Source organism: Channa argus, chromosome 20, assembly GCF_033026475.1.
Source record: "Channa argus isolate prfri chromosome 20, Channa argus male v1.0, whole genome shotgun sequence".
Classification (NCBI taxonomy): Eukaryota; Metazoa; Chordata; class Actinopteri; order Anabantiformes; family Channidae; genus Channa; species Channa argus.
The window spans coordinates 6739533-6761534 of NC_090216.1; the positions used below are offsets into that span (position 1 = coordinate 6739533).

The 22002-nt window shown below is 40.3% G+C and overlaps 1 protein-coding gene across 2 annotated transcripts in view; it reads right to left on the reverse strand.

Annotated features, from left to right (window-relative positions):
• Positions 1–3989: 3989 nt before the first annotated feature.
• The window catches only part of dock1 (dedicator of cytokinesis 1), a 165908-nt gene continuing 147895 nt past the window's right edge, over positions 3990–22002 (reverse strand). For both annotated transcript variants that reach the window (XM_067487363.1, XM_067487364.1), the window contains exons 44-52: positions 21637–21723; positions 19776–19952; positions 18819–18902; positions 11542–11679; positions 10342–10484; positions 9585–9783; positions 8375–8555; positions 6559–6710; positions 3990–4897 (exon numbers count right to left, since the gene is read on the reverse strand). In XM_067487363.1, the coding sequence (XP_067343464.1) occupies positions 4802–4897; positions 6559–6710; positions 8375–8555; positions 9585–9783; positions 10342–10484; positions 11542–11679; positions 18819–18902; positions 19776–19952; positions 21637–21723 (1257 nt within the window). In that variant the 3' untranslated portion in view covers positions 3990–4801. The remainder of the gene's footprint in view (positions 4898–6558; positions 6711–8374; positions 8556–9584; positions 9784–10341; positions 10485–11541; positions 11680–18818; positions 18903–19775; positions 19953–21636; positions 21724–22002) is intronic.

Sequence of the window (22002 nt, forward strand, 5' to 3'; positions counted from 1 at the left end):
GAAAATACTGTCCTCTTCCATTATGCCAAGGAGACATTTAAACAGGAACATGCACATTTGCAGCCTACCAGCAAATGAAAGCGTGTCAAGAGGGAAGGAAACTATACATATTATTCCAGGCTGAAATGACAAATGAGATAGGGATGGAGTGTGTTGTAAATACATTTTTTTTCCCGGAGAAAAGGAGCTATCTCGCAGCTTCCCTCTCACAAAGCCGCTGGAAATCCTCTCAATTAAGAGATGCATTTCTCTACGCTTTGAGGAGAGTGGGGGAGAGGTGTAACGCCTGAGCACAAATCACTGAGAGCCTATTGAAACGGCTGCCAGTTAACTATATAATATTACCACTGCTGAAATGCTTCACCCTTTATCCAATTTCAATTGCAAGGCTAGATATTGAGTGTGCACTGGGTATTCTTGATAAGTGAATTATGCCATTGATGAAACTTTTTATTCCCACCACACAGTTTGGAGAGAATGAACTTCTTATTGCACTGCAATAAGCAGGTTACAGGCACTGTAAAAAAGTATTCAACCCGGCTTGGACTTACAACTTTAAATCCGTGTGGAAGTAATAAAGCTTGGATACTCATCGCCTTCGAACTTTTTAATGCCAGAGTTAAAAAAAAAAAAGAGTGCAGGTACTTCCTGGCAGCAATTGGAGCCTTCAGTCTACGTAGATAACTCTGTTTCAGTTTAGTATATCTGGACTAAGCATTTTTTCCAAACTTGTGAAGCCGAATAACTGGTGTAGCTTACGGGTAATAAAGTGTTTTTGCAGTTACCTGCAACGTTAGTGATTTTCTAAAAAGAATTACACAAACAGTTTGTCAATGCCAAGTTTTGTACATTAGCATTAGGGTTGTGCAAATGTTTGTCTCTCTTCTCTTGGGTTCCATGACGCTGCTCTTGACATGCTCAGTTGGCTTTTTAAACTGTACAGCAGAAAAAAAAAAACGAATCAATCACAGTAATTTTTGCCAAATCTGGACCAATTTGAACGATTTTAATTAGATTCATGAAGAGAATTTTAATTAAGGATTTAACAGCTACTTTTGTCTCCAATCATTGATGATGCAACTTTAACCTTAATACTGTTTTTATATTGGCCTTTTTTAAAAATTAAAATACATTTTGTTACATTTCAGTTCAAATGGTGGTTTCATTTTCATGGCTCCAAGAGAGCACAAAAATGGATGTAAAGGATAGGCTGAGAGGGGATCGCTCTCAACATAGCTGCACCACAAGGTAAGTTTTTTTTTTTTAATCACCTTTCTTGTTTTTTTCCTTGTGCACCAATGAATTTAAAACGCCAGACCCCACAGTTTAGTTTACTAATGCATGCCGCTGATAGCTTTGGTCGGCCATCTGTGTGAGGGGAACACTGCAGGAGATTGCACATATTTTAATCATGAAATTTCTCGGCAGGAGTGATGTGAGGAGGAAAGGGCTCGAAAGCACTGAAAGTAAAAACCAAAGAACTTATACTTACCCAGCAACACACAATCCACATCTAAAAGGACAGCAAGTCTTGATAATCACTGGGAACTATGAGTAGTATTATTTATCTAGAAACCGTGATAGCCACCTTCATTTAGAGAGAAACCATTAAGAAGACCACACAGAATGTATCTGCTTAGAAAGTTCAAAGATTTAAACCACATTCTGTAAATGTAAACGGTGTGCCAAATAAGAATCTAGTAGAAAACACTTTAGACTTTAATCTAAAGAACTGAAATTGATTGAAAAAGCACAGAACTGTAAATATAGCTGATAAATAAAAAAATAAATAAAATAGAAAGCAACAAAGTAAGGAATGGATGAAATGTAATGAAAAGATGCCAGTGATCCCTTGTCACATATCTGACCAGCACTCTTGACAAGATACTTATTGTACACAGGGATTGTGTACAAAAGAATACTAGTACTTATTCGTTATTCTGTATAATACAGCATATTTACTTTTTAAACTTTATATTGTCCAGTAAAACATCATTTTCCTCAATGTGCATAACAAAGTTTCCAACCAATTAAAATTTGAGATAGTTGGTTATCTTTTGAATGGGTCTTGCTACATGGCACGTAACTCCACAGCCACCTATGGTGTTTCATTTTTTTATCTCACTGGTGCCCTATGCATCTATAAAACAGTTTGATGTTCAAGTTACCATGTAGGCAGTTGAATATGCATTTGCACTGAGCAAGGACTTTAAGGAACACCGCCTTGTTTTTGTTGTTGTGAGCAGAATATACTGTAGTACTGCACTGTAGAAAGGGTAATGGTCCTTAGAGAATGCCAGATTGTTGGGCCTTGAAAAAAATTGGAAGATATAACAAAAAGGGGGGAAACTAATACTGGTGCGATGATAAAACTCACATTTTGTATTGAATATTACCTAGTCTATTTGTTTCTGTGTTTCGAGAGCCATACATCATGTAGACAGACGGACAAATGAAGGTCCTATATTGCACGTACCTTATACCTTTAATTCAACATATAAATGGATTCCCTCTTTCCTCATATTGCTACACACGAGGGAAGAGATGCAATGGACTGAGGATGCATATCAATTTATAATCTTTTTAAAGTGATTTCGAAAGCTTTATATGCCACTCAGGACAATGGTTGTTCAGAAGATTATACACACAAATCTAATTATTTACGTGGTTTATTGACGACCAGTGATGAGAAATTTATAGTCTAACAGAATAAGTACAGCCCATCAAAGAGTATCACTCGTAGTCTCTTAAGAGTGCTTTTCCCACAATACAACTCCAAAGAAAAAGATGTCATTCAATGTTCTTAATTAGGACAAGAGATCCTTAGAAAGCCCTCATAAACCCCAACTTCCCTGAGATGTTTCTAAAAACAACTTCAAACAACAGATGCTACGGTTTGAATATTTCTCCTCAGGCGGACACCCACTCGTAAAGTGTCAGCAGAACAGGAGAGCTGAGGATATGAGCCACCCGGGGCAAACACTTGAAAAAGATCCCACAAGTCGGCTTAATGGCACAAACAAAAGGACTTGTAAATACAGTTACCAAATGTGCAGGCTACAATGAAATGAGTACATGGAACATTGTGGTTTAACTGTGCACCAGTTTTGTTTTTAGCCATGCGGTGAAGATTTACTTCCAATTAGTAAAACTGATTGTGCTGATGGTTTTAAGTATCTAAAACTCCACACTTATTCCTCCTGTGCAATCTGGGCTAGTTTTTCTATTAGTTATTCCACCTACGCCCCAAACTGCACATATTACTAGGCTCATTATAGTGTAATTCAAATTAAAGCTGGTGCACAATAGATAACTATACATTACCTCAATTGTTCAAGCTCTAATCATTAATTTGGAGTCAAATTACATTAATCCAATCATGCATATAAAGCTTGGAATAACTTTGTCAGCCTGTTTCTTAGATGGGAGTCCCATGACATCCAATCTATAAGTTTTTGACAACAAAATTAAACAAAACCATAAAAATGATTAGCTCATTTGCATGATGGGTTATTATGCTGCAGTGGGGTGAAGAAACCACAGTTTCTAATAGAGAAAATTAAGTATGACCTTCAGGAGTTTCTATAAAAGCAGAATTTAAGATTGCATGAAGCAGGACAAAGCTGGCACCCTTGGTTTGTTGGCTCATCTACGCTGCTAAACTGTTCTTTAAATATGGGCCACATTCCAGATTCATGCCTTCAGCCTTGAAAAAGAGAAATGATCGCCTGGTGAGCAGACACATTATGTAAATGAGATTCCATTAGCCTATACAAAAGTCATTCTGTGGCACAACACGTCCTGGTGTAAATGCCTGTGCGTTGATAATGAAGTGGCTGTTGTGACGGCTGTCAGTCAATCAGGCGGAAAGCTTAAGTTCAGATGTGTTCCGTACAGATTGTCGGTTTATTTGGGTTTTGCAAATGTGCCAACGCATCCATATTTTTTTCAGCATGTCCTGCTGCAGACAAAATAACGAGGCAAACACCTTTATGTAAAAATACATACATTTGAGAGTTTATTCAGAAGTCATGTCAGTAGTGAATTGGGAACAGCTGATATTACTGAAATCCATGGTTACAGCAATCTAGGACAAGGCATGAACAAAGATAATGTGACAGGAGTTAGTTCTATGCATATGCACTCCAAAATATAACCAATAAAATCAGTGATAGGTTCTCACATACCAACTGAGTCAAATCCCTGTCAAATCCAAACCTACAGGCCCTTTTTCACTTGATATAAATGCCACTTAATCTAATGATGCGTTAATACAAAAAGATTCATGATCAAATCACATATGAAAAACCTGAAATAAAATAAAATCATATATACAAACCTCTGTACATAGTGGGAATATGAATAAAATGGACAAGGATTATGCTTTAATGAGCTATGTGCTCTCATGAGAGTGAGTCAGTATTGGAAGCCGTTGGTCCAAGCTGATCTGTCTGAACACAGTCATGTCATGATCATGTCTCAAAGTGGCACGATGTCGGTCGTAGACAGCATCTACAAATTCAGTGACTGCTCATCTGTGCAACATGCTGTCTGTTGCAGACTGCATCATCATCAAACTGAAGGCAAAAGAAAACGATAAAAAATAAAAAAAAAAAAATTGTAAAAGGATAATCAGAGGGGGCGGGCTGCGGTGAGGTATTCATCTTGTCAAGCTGGGACACAGAGTGAGGAATGTGTAGGTAAAAAAAAACAACCCGCTTTTCGGGGGAAGTGGTAACTGCTGATGTTGTTTTTGTTGTGTTGTCAGTGTGCTGTTTGGTCCTACTGTCAGCTTCTTTGTTCACTGTACAATTCCTGAATCGTTGGAGGCCTGTTTTCTGGTCGTCTTGGGAGGGGGAGGAGGAGGGGTCTTACTAGGCAGAGGGGGTGGACCAGGCTGCAAACAAACAAAATAGAAGCCTTTAAATGTGATCTGACATGAACTTGACCTGGAAGCCAAGCTTTTTTTGGTTTCTGTTACTGGTAAACAAAGCTGGAAAAACAGGAGCCGACAACAGTCCTTAACATTTAATATTTGACGATTTGATAAGTTGACACATTGAGATACACAAAGATTAATTTTATTTAATCCAGACAGAAAAAGCATGAAAACTTTTGAACTCTTCTCTCCACCTGTAAGCCCTACCTTCCTAACACATGGGGATTCATGAAAGAGACAACAAATAAACGGTAATAATCATTAAATACCTCTCCTTTGACCACCTGAAAGCACTGTAAATTTCACTCAGGTCCTTTTTATACAGAGACCATGAAATTTGTGAATAAGATGACCCTCCTTTAAGGAGGCTCTTTATTTAGGCTAAACTCTGAAAGCTCTGCAGAATACTGCGCGCTACAACAGCTAGGACAAATAACCCACTTGTCACAAATACTTTGTATATTTCTTTCAAAATGTATTGCCATTTGCTAGTTTATAGCACATTTGATAGCACATTAGCGATATGTGTTTGTGATGAGACGTTCCAGGACAAACTGGAACTTGAAATTGCTACGATGTGAAGCTGAGCGACTAGGCAGAGATAACTGGTCAGGGCAATGGTAAGATGAGGGTTAGATTAAACATCATAACACCCGACTGGCTGAGCTAACAAAAAGTAACAGAAACCTTCTGTATCTGCCTTCATCCAACTGCATGCCCGTCTTATTGGCTGTTTAACATGCTGTACATGAAACAGCACACGATTACTTGCGTCTGTCTAAATGCTATTTCACCTCCAGTGCATGTGAAAGACTCTTGCAGGAAAAAAAAGAAAAACAGCCCCAGTGGTTGGTCTGATAATAAAACTTAATGAAAATGTCATATGCTTCTCCCCCCAACACCCAAGCTACTTCTTCCCTTATATACCAACAAAGACATGGAACAGTAGATCTTTGTCACTACCTCATGGTGGCATAAAGGAAGGCCAACATTGCCCCCCCCCCTCCCCTCTGTGCTCACTGTCATGGCTCCTGTTATACAGGGTGGCTTGACTGTGAAGTGTAAAATGGGCTTCAGTGTCAGAACATCTGCTCTTACTACAGTACTGTCGCACTGTGGGTGCCCAGGCTTCGTTTTTCTACCTGTCCAAGAGCCATGACAGTGTATAAATAAGATTAGTTAACAGAGTGGCAAGGCGAGAGGATGGCTAGCGTAGACGTTAGTGAGCGTGGAGAGACGAGCCCCTGATTAAGAGTGGGAGAGCTCCTGATGGATGTGAGAGGTAAAGTAATCATCCAATCAATCTCGCCTGAGCGCTGGGATGGCTGGGGGGAGTATAAATAACAGAGGGGTGGACATGTGGTAGTAGGCCCTTGCTGCCAACTGACTGATGCCTACACTCTTTTTTTGACATACATTTCGAAAATGATGCAGTACAAGGACAAACATGAGTTAAAAACACACGGACATGAATGCACACAAATTACACAGGACCTACAGGGGTTGGGAATAGTAAAGGAGGCAGACCTGGATGTCAAGTGCGTGTAGTGACCTCTTGTTTCATTATAAGTGCCATGCATCATTAAGAAGCTCCTCTCAACCCTAATTAAAACACCTACCCTTTGATGTGGAGGGGGTGGTGGAGGTGTCGAGGGACTCATCAAGTCTTGATTATCTAGCAGGTTGCCGTAATCAGCCGTGCTGCCTTTGACAGGCAGAGGAGGAGGGGTCTCACCCTTGTCGGAGCAGCCCGTCCCATTCAGCTCCAGACCTGTGCAAGAGTGTGCTCGTCAGTTCACATCAAATCAACATTAATATCTCTTAAACAGAAGAATAGATCACATGACCTTTTTGTGTTCTCGTAGTCTTTGCCATTCGGTAATTGAATTCCTGGTCTTTAAGATTAATTTAGGAGACGTCTGACAGGGGGACTACTGATAACTAGTAGATGACTTAAATGAGTTATATCTAGCCATATACAGTATTGTTCACAATAATAGCAGTACAATGTGACTGACCAGAATAATCCAGGTTTTTAGTATATTTGTTATTGCTACATAACAACCCATTTTCCTCAGGCTTTCAAATGCATGTTCAACAAGTGCTGGCTTCATCCTTAAATAGGCGCCACCTCATTCACATTGTGTTTATTCACAAAATTGATGACCTCAGTGATTGAATGCCACGCTGCTATTTTTTTTTAACACACCCCTTTCAACTAATTGCCCAATTGCACAGCCTTACAAGCGTATATATCATGAATGCTGGGTCTTGTTTGTTTTCTGAGAATCTACTGCACCTACTGGTAACTTGTTTACCACAAGGCAATAAAAAATATACTAAAAACCTGGATTATTATGGTTAGTCACATTGTACTGCTACTATTTTGAACAATACTGTATGAACTTTGATGCTCAACCCTGACTGATGATCAATGGCTACCACATTCCCATTGGTTTCTCCAAAGCACTGCAGAAACTTGTGTATTTCAAAAATGCTTTATTATAATAATTGGGGGTCAAGTGTTTAAAAAATGGAAAAAGAAAAGTGAAAAGAAAAAAATAACTGAGGGCCTGTAAATATGAAGGCTTTCACAGACATTCACAGAGGGTTTAAGATGCTGTTAGAGTTGCACTGTTAGAGTACAGCTGCATTCACAGCGTTTGGAGCCTGACCTGTACAATGAAATAATGGTTAAAATTTCTTTTTTTCCCTGATGGAATTTTATGTCTGTAATGATAGATAGACAATGTTGGAAAAATGTGAAACCTTAACTGGTTTATTAGGCTTGTTATGGACATCTGACACCTGAACATTTCATATTCTTCACATCCTGAGTGGCAGTTAGTTTCTAGATGATGAAGTTAGCTGTTGCTGTTGTTGTCATTGGTTTTTGAGATTTGTTATAGTTTTTTACAACAGAGATGAGATATCGAGATACTTTATGTAAACCATTTGAGATATTTTGACCCTTCTTTTTTATAAAACACAGAATCCTGTGGCTTAAAGATACAAATTCTGTTAAGTAATAACCTGCATATTTGATCAGGTTTGAGTGTCTAAAAGAAAAAAGCATCTGATTCTGAGGTTTTTAAACAAGCTAAGCCCATAATGTGTGGTTGTAATGTTAGCAGCAAGCACAGTGACAAAGGGACACATTTACAAGTAAATCTGTAGTGCTGAGAGTTATAATTAACATGGCAATTTGAAGAATTTTAGCTACCATCACTCATATAGCAGCTGTATAATTGAAATCAAACTGAGCATCATCATGTGTATCGAAGCATGTGGTAACAATGCTGCAAAAGATACAACTCCGCTCAAGGGAGACACAGAAGCCCTGCAGAGACCGTGGGAACTCCTCTCCAACAATGATTAGACCTCTTAATGTAGTGTGATTGAATGGCAGCGACACCAAAGGTAAACTGCTCTTACTGGAAACGGCGTTCAGTGTGCTAAAGGAGAGTTTGGTCCTGGGTGTGATCGGTGGGGGTCCATGAGAGGAGGTGGAGTTTGAGGAAGAAGAAGGGGGCCCGGGGGACACAGAGAGGCGGCGGTCTCCAGCCATCTGGTTGAAAACTTGACTCCTTGGTCTTTGAGGCCGAAGGGGGCTGATCTGTGTGATTGAGTATAAAAAAAAAAAAAAAAAAAAGAGAGATTGAATAATTGTGTATTAAAACCCAAATAACCAAATTACACCACAAGTAAAAGAAACTGACGACAAAGTTCAATGTGTGGCAAATGAGTTTGGAGTCTATGAGGAAATAAAATATCAATCATCATTTAACAGAGTAAATATGTTTCACATCTGCTTTGGGACTGTTGCATGATTATCTACATGCATATTAAATGGGCTGTTTGTATCCCTAAAGGAGAAACCGTTTGGATAAATGTGCTTGATGGTTGCAATATCTTATTTGTGGTAACATATAATTGTGTGCATGCAAGACTGCGCTCTCCCAGCTTTAATATGGCTGGAATTTGAATATGAAAAGATATTTCCTCAGGGCTATTCCACACTGCAGACTACATTAACAAACAACTTTGTAATTGGCCAAACTAAAACAGCAAGTCACAAGAGACGCACTGAAAATAACACACGCTTTATCCAGAGATGAGTGAAACATTTCTTGATGTTTGTGTTCTAGATTTTAGCCTTCAAATACAACTACTTCCCAGTGCTTGGTATTCACTAGAGGCCTTCAGCTGCTCTACCCTTGACCCCTGAGGCAGAGGCCCTCTATCCCAAGCCAGACGGCTCCACCACTGCTAGGGGCCTCCTTTGGATCCCATTACTGTCCTTATCTTAATGCTGTTAGCCAGGGAGCATTCCCACTGGGCATGCAGAACACAGTGATCCCCTTTCTGCTGTTATGGACACAGCAGTGGTGAAGAAGGACATAAGCTGAGAGCCAGGGCGTATAAAGAGGTCTGGGAGGAGCAGTCAAGGGGTTGGAATGAAAGCAATGTGATGGGCGGATTTCGTGTGCAGGACAAAGACAAAAGAAAAAAAAAAGAACGAGTAAACAAGAAGCTTTGGGGAAATCAAGGAAAAAGAAGTTGAAGTAAAAATGTCATTGATAGGAAAAGTGCAGTTTGACTGGAGGTTGAGGACAGAACATAGGTGAAGTCGTGTTTTCAGTACCGTCTCAGAGAGTATGACAGCTTCAGTGGGCTGAAGTGGGATCTCCAAGGTCTTCATCTCTCTGTCAAAGAGCTCCTGGTGCTTACTGTTCCTCTTCTCCTTCTTTTTCTCTTTGCGCTCCTTCTCAGGTTCGTCCCGATCCAGCTTGTCCTGAGACTTGGTGTGCAGCTTCTTTGGTAGGAGAGGCTCCAGGGCAAAACTGAATAAAAGATAATATGATAATTGTCTACTCAAACTCCTTCCTAGTCTGTGCACCTTCCTAGTACCTTTATCAATCATTTATTGGGCTGGGACACAGGATAAATTCAGTTCTCTGTTGCCAGGGGAAGGAAATGTCTCTCTGTGTACTTATTTAAAGTGTTGTTTAATGACTCTGGATCAAAGTAGGTTTTAACAGCACTTAGGATAAGTTTTGGAGAATGCACAGCCTTTAATGAACCTAGCCCTTAATATTTAATGCTGACTGCTCAGAAAAGATGCTCATGCTGTGGCGTTCCTCTATCAGTAGCGTGGGTGTTTTTTTATTTAGAACAATGTTAAGTGGGAATGTTTGAAATAGATTGTAATGTAAATGTTTTATTTAATAACCTCATTATAAAAAATGGCTTCTGTTTGAAATGCGATTGAAACCTCTGTACAGTGTTAATTATTACTTCCTGAAATAACAACAGTAATGAAAAAAAAAAAAACTAATTTGAAACCCAAACAGAGGATATATGGCAGATTATCTACTGAGAAACTGTGAATCAGGTGTTACCCATCTGAGCCAGGTCTGGAGGGGGAGTTCTCAGAGGAGATGGAGGTCACTGAAGCCACAGACAGCGGCCTCTGGGAGGAGGGCATGGTGAAGGAACGCACCATGGAGGGAGGATGAGGACCTCGGCGTTCGTCTGCTGCCGGCTGACACCGCAGAGGAGAGGACAAACAGAAATATCCGGAAATGTTTCAAATGAAAAGTCACTAAGTGCATGGAAGTTATGCACAATTTAACTTTAGGTTGAGGTAAATTGACAATCAGAGTACTGTTAACATTTTGCTTTGTATTGACTTGATAAAGAGAATAATGCAGCCCCTGCTGTGTTTTGAGTGCTGGAGTTGCCTTGTGTAGTTGTAAAACAGAACAGTTGACCAGGAGGCATAACCCAAGACACACTGTTATTTAAGGCTAAACAGCTTCCTAAAAAAAGAACGATACTAACAAATCTACAGTGCTGAGACAGGTGCTATTGTCAGCAATGGCAACACTAATATTTATATACAGGTCATATTACCACCACCACCATCTTTGCTTGGTGAGCTAGCATTTGCTAATGACCAGCATCTGAGGTTGAGGGGAATTTCATTGGTGCTGCATGTGTGGTTATAAACCCATGTAGTGAAAAATACAAAATAATATATGTCACAAACATATAAGTGAGTTTTATTTTGAAAAATGGGTTCAGGTCACTGGTCAACTGGGCTTTGAGCATTGAATTATGACTGTAACTTCTGTTCCCTGAAGGAAAGGAATGACGTACAACACATGGGATACGAGTATGGGACATCAGGCCCGCATGTGAAGACCACACATAAAGGCAGGAAACTTGTTGTTGCGTATGCGTTGCCCCGCCTGCACATACACAACAACAGGTTGCCTGCCTGACTAGCTACTGCTAGTTATCTCTGTGTCTTCACTTGTTACAATTGGACCTAAAGCAGTTTAGATGTATTTTTTTGTGGTGTTAGCCACAGCCTAACTTGGTGAGTTGTCTACCCGTTAAGCGCTGATTTCGAGTGCAATGTTCAGTCTACTCTCTGTATCTCTCAGCATTCTCTGTTGTCTTAGAGAAGGAAGCTACAAAAACCTTCAGCCAAGCAAGTTAAATAAAGCACTGATTCTGTGAACATTCGCTAACAATGACCACACTGAGCTACAAAGCATGTTTTGTGTAACTAGGTAACAGGTAAATGTTCTTACCAGGGTCTTTACTCCATATTGTTTCTCCACCTTCTCCCGCAGTTGCTTGAAGCAGGCCTCCATGCGGTCGTGGAAAGGCCTCAGTGCCTCTGTGACCTTCTCTCCGTGGATGCGGACACCTTCGGCGAGGTGCGGGATCTGGCAGAGCAAATGGTAGCATAAGACACATTCATCCAAAATACCCCGAGGAAAGCTACTGGTGTCCCACTACATATAACCATTTAATGCACATGACCTCTGGCCACTTGGTTGTGCAAACTCAGCACATGTACTGATTGTACAACTGTGTGTGTTTGTGTGTCAGTATCACCGCAACTTTATCCAGGTGGAAGTAGACCATATTTGAAAAGGCTGTTGCCATGACACTCCATCCCCCTTCCCCCAAACACCATCATTAAAACAGTATACGATAGTTGTATTACGCTTTGCGACGATAAAGAAAAGACTGTGTACATGAATAGGCACGTGGTGCATATGATGAGTGTTTTCTTCCTCAGCTCTGACGCAAATAGAGACACATTGCACTCTTTCAAGCACACTGCTGTCTCACACTGTAGGCAGCTGGTGAATAACAAAATCTTAACACATAACAGAGGCGGCTCAGGTAGAAGGAGAGAGAGCGAGAGAGAACGAGAAAGCAAGAACGAGGAAGAGACCGAGACTGCTGAAAAATAGTAATTAGGAAACACCAGTGCCACAGTCAGTGTCAGAGCAGGCTCTGCTTACTAAATCTGGCAAAAGAAGGAAGCTTCGTCGCTTGGGGGAGCATGTATTTCGGTGATTTTTATGCTCTGCTGGTTAAAATCACAGGTAAATTGTTTGTGCTCTTTTCCCTCAAACTGGCATTTCTGTGCTAGATGTCATCTTTGGCTGTAATAAGGTGGTGAAGAAATGCACAGTAGCTCACCAGAGACCAAACATGTTCCAGTCAGCTGTGGTAACAACAGAACTTTTCCTTCCCAAGGCAACTATAAAAATATTCCCTGACTGTCTCACTGCTTCAGGTGTGAAATAATGTTACACATGAAAAGAAGGGAGCGTTTGCTTTTAGCGGTTTCAATATGTAAAAAACAAAACAAACAACAACAACAAAAAAATCACATTAGAGGGGATTTACTTCAAATTTTTTTTGAATCAGTTCCGGTCAGAGACGCATTTAAAAAAAAACGTGAACTGTATAATGCATCCTATGCCGTGCTTCATGCAGACTAGCTGTAACTAAGCCCTAAGCGAAACGAACAAAGAATCAGCTGGAGAGGAGATGGGTGAAGCGTAGGTGAGCCAGTAAAATTGAGATTATGTGTGTATTAGCAGCGAGTTTCCTTCTGGACCACGTTGTACGTGTAGATGCTATCACAGCTATCACTTTGTTTTTCCGATTATACGGGAAGCCTGGTTTCTCGTATAGCCTGAATTGGGAAAGTTTACATGCCCTTAAGAAACCCAGTTACAGGAAATCGGTATGTGCATGATGCAGAAAAGTAGTCTGATTTCCCCTTGGGTAGATCTACTTGGGTAAATCAGGTTTCCCTAATCCCCTACCCCGATTACAGAAACCAGGTTTTGTTTACATGAGAGATCGGAAATCAGATTTCTACAGAAAGTAACCTTATCACTTAAACTGGGTTCCATTTCATATTAAAAAAAGGTAAAAAGAAAAGCCTCCCTAATCAAACAAAACAACAAACAAGAATCTAATGTTAACGTTTTGTACGCAAATGCAACAATGATTCTGTTAAGATAAAAAATGTGTGAAGAATCTGGCATACAGGGGTCATAAAAAGAGGACTGTGTGTGTGTATGTCTTTAGGATTTAATATTTTGTTGTGATCAGACTGCTTTTGTTTAAAATGTATTTACAGTACCAGCTTCCCAAGCCCATTTACTTTGTCATTTACATATTAACCCTCCTCTTACAACAGTTAATAAACTGCTTTACCAATACTATCTGCTCTTTATGTTGCTTCCCTTTACACTATCTCAGCTGGGATATAACAACATTATAGCAATAGTTTTTTTTTTTTTTGTCCTTTCGGTTTATCCCGTGAGTTAAGGGTCGCCACAGCGGATCATTGTCCGTGTGTTGATTTGGCACAGTTTTTACGCCGGATGCCCTTCCTGACGCAACCCTCCCCAATTTCTACCAGGCTTGGACCGGCACTGCACAGCTGGGGGTGGGAATGGGCTGTTAGGGGTTCAGTGTCTTGCCCAGAGACCCTTCGACACATATCCACGGCCAGAGATCGAACCACTGACCCTGTAGTCCTAAACGACCGCCTTTACCAACTGAGCTACAGCTGCCCCAGCTATAGGCTTCTTATTGATAGGTTTTTTTTTATTATTTATTGTTTTGATTCTCTAGAGCCTGCTTGCCTTTCTCCGAGGGCAAACTGCCCCTCTACAGCAGGCTGTAGTAAGAACAGGCTGAATCATGATGCAACATTTTGCAATATTCTCGATGCATGTTATATTTACACATATCTACACATGTGGGGAACTTATTAACAGGGAGAAAAATACTAGTACTAGTTCAGAAACACATTACACAACATTACACATTGTAATGTTGCTGATAAAGCTTCAGGTTCACAGCCACATAATACAATGCACCAATGCATTAAACTATTTGCTCAACTGTTTGCCCACATTGAGCAAACCAGCTTAAAAAAATACTGAAAATGTAATGCAGAGCCTAAAAACAAGCATATTTCACTCACATGATGTTAGCTACTGTGCTGCTGTGCTCGACAAAGCCGAAGCTTTGGCACAGAAATATAAATGAAAGGAGGCCGCAGACACCCTGCAAGGATTTCCCCTGATATTGAGCACCTTCATCATTACAGCTGGGGCCTCTTGGAGGAGACAGAAGAGCAGTGCAGAGAGGAGGCTAAAAGAACAAAAGGTGAAGGAAAGGAAAGAGTGGCAGAGGGGAAATAGGTTAGGAGTAAAAGAAAGGGGAGGGAAGGAATCAGAAGATCGAAGTGTCGTGAGAAAAAAAAGATACAAACAGGGAGGAAAACAGCAAGAGTGAAAGCTGAGGCAAGATTCATGTCTCCCAGGATACCCACATCTTTTTATAGACCTTAGGATGATTGAGTGCAACTGAGTGGCTGCATGGCAACAGAATTCTGCTTGGTGGCTGCACAGAGAAAAGCTCATTGTGGAAGACACTTAGACTCAAGGTTGATATACACATGTTGAGTAGTTTAATTATATATAACAAGTTTTTTAAAAAAAAGGTTTTATTCCCAATCCATCGGTCTAACCAACCAGGAACACGTACATTTTGTTTTTTGAGGGCCAGATAAATCAGACAAACAACAAAAACAACAACCTTCTCTGTCACTTTTTGAAATGCTAGCTGGAAAGGTGAAGTAGGACCATAACAAGCATCATCACAAAATGTGACGGCAACAGCTCCACCTTTAAAAGATGGAAAAAAATGGCCAGAAAAAAAAAAAGGGGAGGAACATTTGGGCTTTTAATGTCAATGCATTATCAGCAGTGGTTGAGTATTACTGCTCTGATCAACCACGCTTCATATAAAACTTTAAACAACTAGAAAACAAGGTCAGACAAGAAGAGTGCATGCTAGTTCTCTTTCAAGCACAAAACAGCAATGTGCTCAAGTAAATGAGACCTTTTGTAATAGAGGCAAATGCACAACAGCTAAAAAGAGAAAGATTTTTCTCAGGGGTTTGTGGATCAAACCACAGCAATAAAATAAAAAAGATTTAATGTTGGAATTATATCAATGAGGTTGCCAGAATCCCGACTACAACGGTATGATCAGGCTGTTCTTTATCAGTGTGAAAAGGAAAACTGCCACTGATGAAACCAACCAATGATTCAAGTAATAGCTACAAACGATGTGCAACTGGAGCCAACTGACGCCACGCCAAGAATACAAACTGTCCAGCTGATGGTATACAGCAGATCCTCGGTGTTGCTGGTATCTGTCAGCTGGTGTCAGGACCCAAACTAGTTAGCCAGGAACATTTGCTGAATGGCTTGTAACTGAGGTTTCTGCAATTATGTGTCCCCTAGTGGTCAACAGTTATTTATTGCAGCTTTAAAGGAGGAGTACACAACTGAGACACAATGGACATATAATAGTATTGATTTCAAATAGGTATACACTTGTCAGTGCAACAAAGAAATACTTAATATCTGATGTTCTTCTGCAGTATTCAAATGGCTTAATCATTATTTCTTCATAATATTTCTAGAATCCATAAAATGACTGACACACATTGTCGCCCTTTCAAGCCGCATGTTACGGGGATCCAGGGATTATTAATGAAAACAGCTAAATGCCAGCATTCTCAGCTGACAGGACGTGTGAAAGAAATGACACTGCTATTTAGTATCAACAGTGTTTCTCAGAGCCCACTGTTCGTAGTTGAACCATTTCACTCTATCAGTTCCTAAGGCATTGTGAGTAGACTTCAGAACCACACCCTGGGGTGCTGGGGCAGCCACGTTGCCTTTGAGATGCCTCGTATTAAAGCTATAACGACATATTAAGTCATTTCAAAGAGGTCACAAAGGTCCCAGAGACATACACCGCAAGGAGTGAGTCAGAATAATAAGGAGACAAGACTAAACAATATATGAGATGAAGTGACCAAAAGCACAAGCCTAAAAAACTCAAATCAAAAACCACCTTTAGGAGGACAGATGTGTCAGTGAAAGATTCAATTTACAGTATATGCTTGTGAATATGTTGTTGATACCCCATGAATATGGCCTCATTAGGTCTGCAGTTGGATTTATTGATCAATCATCCACCTTTAATTTTTAATAGTGGATCATGCCGCAGTTCGACATTTAAAGCACTATTTTAAGCATCTGTCCAGAGCATTTGCTGATTACAACAAGACTCGTCACACAAAATACCTACTTTGTATTTGCCAGGGAGCTTTTTACAATACCTAATTTCCTGATTTCCAGTTGCTCATTTCCTCTCTAATTGCTAGACGAGGACAATGGGAATTTCAGAATAACAGTGCACACTGGCTCATTTCTCCCCATTTAGTTTGTTCACCAGAGCAGGCGCACCTTCATTTGTCTCATTTAGACAGATTCAAGACGCGAGATAAACAAGCATGCTGGCTCTGGCAAGAAGACAGCTGATAGCATTTCAAATCAACAACTGTGTGTACGCTGGGCGTGGGTTCAGTGAACACATTCCTGGTTTCTCTAAGCTACATCCCTGTTATGATCACACAAAACCACTTCAATTGTGCGTTTTTGTGCTTACGTTTATGGAGGATACGTATATACCGCCACGATTTGAAAAACATAGCGAATGTGAAGGACATTTAAGCATCTTGTGCATCTCATACAACAGAGCTCCTGCTAATTAGCAGTGTGGATTGTGGGTGGACGATGATTTCAAAATTGCAGTGTGATTTCTAAAACTATATTAAACCAGCTGAAATCTCAAAATGATGGTAAAATGGGTTTGGCTCCTTTATGTCTCAGTATCACACTAGAACCAACACAAAGCTTTGAAACAAAGACACTCGTCTTGTTATTCAGTGCCTCTGCTTGGATATAAAAATAACTGACGGGTGTTACAGGTAGAATCCAGATGCAAACTCTAACCTTGTCAGATATAATGCATTTGTGATATTCTCTTCTTTCTAGGAGTGATGAAGTAGCAGCACATTTATTTTTGGGTTACCCTTGTATGCTTTGTCAACTTCTACTTCCATAATATCCTATATTTTCCCGTGTTTACACAATGTGAATGTTTGCAACAAATGAATATGAATAAAACTACATATAAAAAAGTAAATAGTAAATGTTAAAATAATCTAAGGTAAATTAACTATGTAGCAACGTGACAGACATCATGCTTATATGAGTGGCATATTTCCATGTAAATCACTGTCCCTTAAAAAGACAAAAGGTTTCACAAACACAACACACCATGTGGAACTATTTCACAACAGTTAAGAGGGTACAACAATCACAAATTAAATTAGCTTCCTTTTTCTTTGCAACCAGCAATAGGAAGATAATAGATGAACCTCTGGCTTTTGTGCTCATTGACTGGGTAAACCATAAGTTGTGAAATCATGACTTCCATGACTAAAAGTGAGTCATAGTTCAGACTACAGAGGGACGAGAGAGCGAGAAAAGAAACAAATCAAAACAAGAAAGCTACATTGCAGTATTCTAAGATCCCAGTGGGAGGAAGTTTTTATTATTCCTTTACAAGGCAAAGATACAGTGGCCAAGAGTTTATTAATAAAAGACAAACCAAACCTTAGCTAAAGATCTGTTGACATTCACAATAAGTCATTAAATAACCTCCACTGCAATGGATTTCCAACAAGGTGTGTGTTGTGTGTTTCTTGTCTGCTGCCTGTGCTCTTTCTTCAATTCAGTGAGGGTGCAAAGCTAGCAAAAACGCCAATGCTGATCTCTTGCTCTCACTTCATGCAGTGGAGCATCCTCCCTAACTTCAGAATGTTTGCTTCAGCACTCTGCCTCACTATTTTGTCCACTGAACTCTTTAACACGCTGCCTCTGCTCAACTCAGTTACTGCCACTGGACACTCTTGACGGTGCACTTACAACTTGTTCAAACGATATTTTCAGCTATAACCTTTCAGAGAAAGTTTTTTTGTCGTTGCAGAGGCAGTGCTTTAGTAAGGTGATAACATTTCAGACATAAATGCCACAATATACAGAACAAAACAAGTATCCTTCACAGCATTGAAACCATTCACTGCACATATAAAAGGTAAAATAAAAGGCCTGGCATCCACAGAGCCTCTAGGTGGAGGTGCACTCTTCCCAAATCTCTGGTGCAGACTCCATTAATAACCTTCTCAGCTCTACTAATTTAAATCACTGTCACTTATATATAAGGACACCACCTTTTTAGGAGCACAAAAGAAGTGCTCAAACTAAATTCATGCTAATTATACTGAAAGGCCAAGTGCCATGGACTCATAATTTCATGTCTCTGATGCTCCTCCATGCCATCTAATCCATGCGCAATAGTTTGCATGCCTGTAGGACATGTCATCCTCAACTCATGTGCCACAGGGAAGGTAATACCATCTAGGATGATGAAATGCTTCGTCTTTTAAGGTAAACAAGCATGTAATTTGCGATGAGCTAATCATGGCACTTTTCCTTCAAACCTGACATCTTTGACTAGACAGTCTGATGCTTTAAAAAAACTCCAGCATGAAGCTTTATCATGATCATATGCACTGCAAAATGACACAGATAACCATTTTTAAGTTCAGCCTCACCTGCCAGGCAATAAGATCCTTTAGTTTCTCAATCTTGTCAAGGTCTTCTGGGTGTTCCTGCATGTACTTGTCATTGAAGAAGGCCTGGAGACAGGGGGAAAAGATACTGGAGTAAGATTGTACAAAGTGAGGAAAAGGAAGGGCAGGGGAACATGGAAGGAACAACCTAAAATGCTGAAGAACTTATGACATATAAAAAGAGAAATGGTAGAACACAACTGAAGAGTCACGGGGAAAAGAATTGCGAGGGGATGTCAGGATGAGAAAAATTTAGTCAAGACATCCGTCTCTCCTTTACCACCTGCACTATTTCACTGAGATGAAGCCGTGACCTGAGGGCAGAGAATTCAGATCGCTCTTCCTCTAACTCATACCACACAGTTTCACAGGACCAATACGAATCTATTCCAGGTAGTGATATATTCTGGGAGACCAAGAAGGCTATCACTTTTTTTTTAAATCATCAAGCACAAGGTAAAAAGAGTTTGCCTTTCCACATGATTCGCTATGTTAACTGTGAATAGAGTGTGCACTCCATAAACTGGCAAGAACAGTAGAAAATACTATGATGAAAACATGACACAAGGAACACCAAAAGAAAAGGGCTTGAAAGGGGGAAAAAAATAAAAATAAATAAAAAGCAGCAAGTAATTTCAACCAAAACCAGATTCATGTGACCTTTGATAATGGGAGGCAAACAATATGTGAGCAGGTAGTCAAGTACAGTGGTAAAGGCCTGGTGGTATGACAGCTTCTAGAATTTTAAATATGCATGAAACTATGATGTAATTACAATGTATGAAGTCTTTATTCATATTATATTCTAAAATGAGAAAGTGTATACATTGTCAAAATGAGTTTCAGTACTCGTCACTCAAGCTAGAATCTTTGAGGTTTCTGTTTAAGTGTAAATGTACTACAATAAACCCTTATTAGAACTTCTTTCACATTAGCTACCTTCTCATAGTTGACAAAACCTCCCATGACAGCTGGGTCCACAATCCCATTCACCAGCATTGAGAGGGGATTGATGGGAAGGTTGGGGTCAGCGACATGTCTCTGAACCATGCTGCTGAGCTTCTCATTGGTCAGCTGCATCGTTTCTATGGCATTCTCCAGTGGACTGATCTCCACCTGTGTAGAACAGGATGGGAAGAGGTTGCAGTTACCAGTTTTGATATATAGCATACACACAGCTGGGTTATTAGAAGATGATCCTAGGAACTCTAAACTTTAGACTAAATCACATAGGATAGACAAGAAATTAATCATTTTCCAGTGAGACCATACACAACCAACAACTGTCAAACGAAGATGGATAGTGCAGTGCCGCAGGGGAATTTCAATTTCCATTTCAACAAAATATGATTGGCAACTCTGAGAAAAGATTACCAACATATTTGCAGTCATTCATCCCACCACTACGTGAAACTAAATTTCAACTTAATCCATGCACCTTCACATGGGGGCAATCTCATTACTTTGGGTGAAAAACAACCACCTCCTTGCAGCTTGCTAGTAAGAATTTAGAAGAAACACAAGTGGATTGTTGAGTTGTTGAGTCAGATTTAGACACCAGCCAAAAGAATAAAGATGTTGTGCCAGGGAGACAAATCTCCAATCTGTGCCGGTATGTCTAAGGCCAGATTGATAAAAAAGCGTTGTCAGATGGAAGGCTTTAGCTTGGTGAATCTCAGCCCAGTCATTAGGCTTTAAATAGAGAGTCTGACCTCGGGGACCTGGCCTCTCCCTGGCTCATCTGGAGGGCAAGCTGCTCCTGACAGTATGTTCCAACTCTGCCTAAAGGAAGAAGCCTCTGCTACGAATTAGAGTGAATAAGCAGAATAACATTCGATTGCATGGGCTCAGGAGTTTTGGGGGTGGGTGGGGCAATCGAGTCTTTGTAGGAAAATGATTACGCTAAGGGTGCAGCAACCAGAGAGGCCATTGTGCAGAGATAAATGTCTAAGTTACCAGCTGCGTGGGTGTCATGTGATGCTATGTGATGCTATTTGATGGCTATAAGTGCAGGTAGCACACTATAGTACACCCTCTGAGAGCAGGATTAGAAATACCCCTTCCTGGGGATTTTCACCAGCACGGACAGAAAGGTGACTAATCAAACCAACAAATAGAGTAATTAATTGTTGAATACTTATTCATTGCAGGCTAATTACACTAAGTAGCACATTTATTTTGGGACAAACTAATGACACATTAAACAGATGAGGTGGGTGTCTTGGCTCAGCATAATACTGTGCCCTACTCTTGTGCACCAGGTTTTATTACAATATCCATTTCTCTACACTTCAGACAAACAACATCTGATCCCAAAAGGGGAACACGGGACCAGCATTTTAATGAGCCAAAAGAACAGAGCTAAGACAATAAAAGTGCATTGCAGTTTGAGCGGGATGGAGAGAAAATATGCCCATTCCAAGTGCTACAGTAAACACTAAAGATATCCGTTGCAGTCACTCCATTCTCTTATCAACAGGTTTTTCAATACAGCAATTCAGGTAATTCTATTACAGGAAAATCAACAGACAGTGAGTTCTGGACTCTCCCTAGCTGTATTTGTGCTGTGTAGTTATTTTCAGTGGAAACAGGCTTTAAGGACTATTTGGTGAATCAATGTGGGCCCTCGGGCAGAAGGAGAACGTGCTCTGTCGTTAGTCCAGGGAGTGACACGCCTGTGTCCACATGGCTGTCTATACCGCTTAAGTGGACAAATTATATCGATTGCCACTGAGCAAGGCTGCAGATCCCTATCTTATTAGGCGCCCTGCCTGGCACACAAAGTCTTTCTCATACTCACCGTGGAGACTGACTTCACTTCAAACCAGCGCAGGATGCCTGGAAGTTTGTATGCTGTTGTGTAGGTGGTCCTCTCAATCCACATGTTCTAGAGACAAAAGGACTCAAAATCAGACATCTGAAAAAGCAACACAGCAAAAGAAATCAACGCACCATGACGAGTCAGAGATCAATTCGGAGCTGTTTTTCTGCCAAGCCACAATGAAATGAGCTTTAAGACGGCTGCATAAATGAGATTAAAATGATGCGACGTTCACAGTGAAGGTGGGCTAGTGGGAAGGAGTTGTTCACCACCTCACTGTTTCAATGGCAGCTCATTAACGGCTGCTCGCAGGCAACACAAATAAGATGGGATCTCCTCTAATTC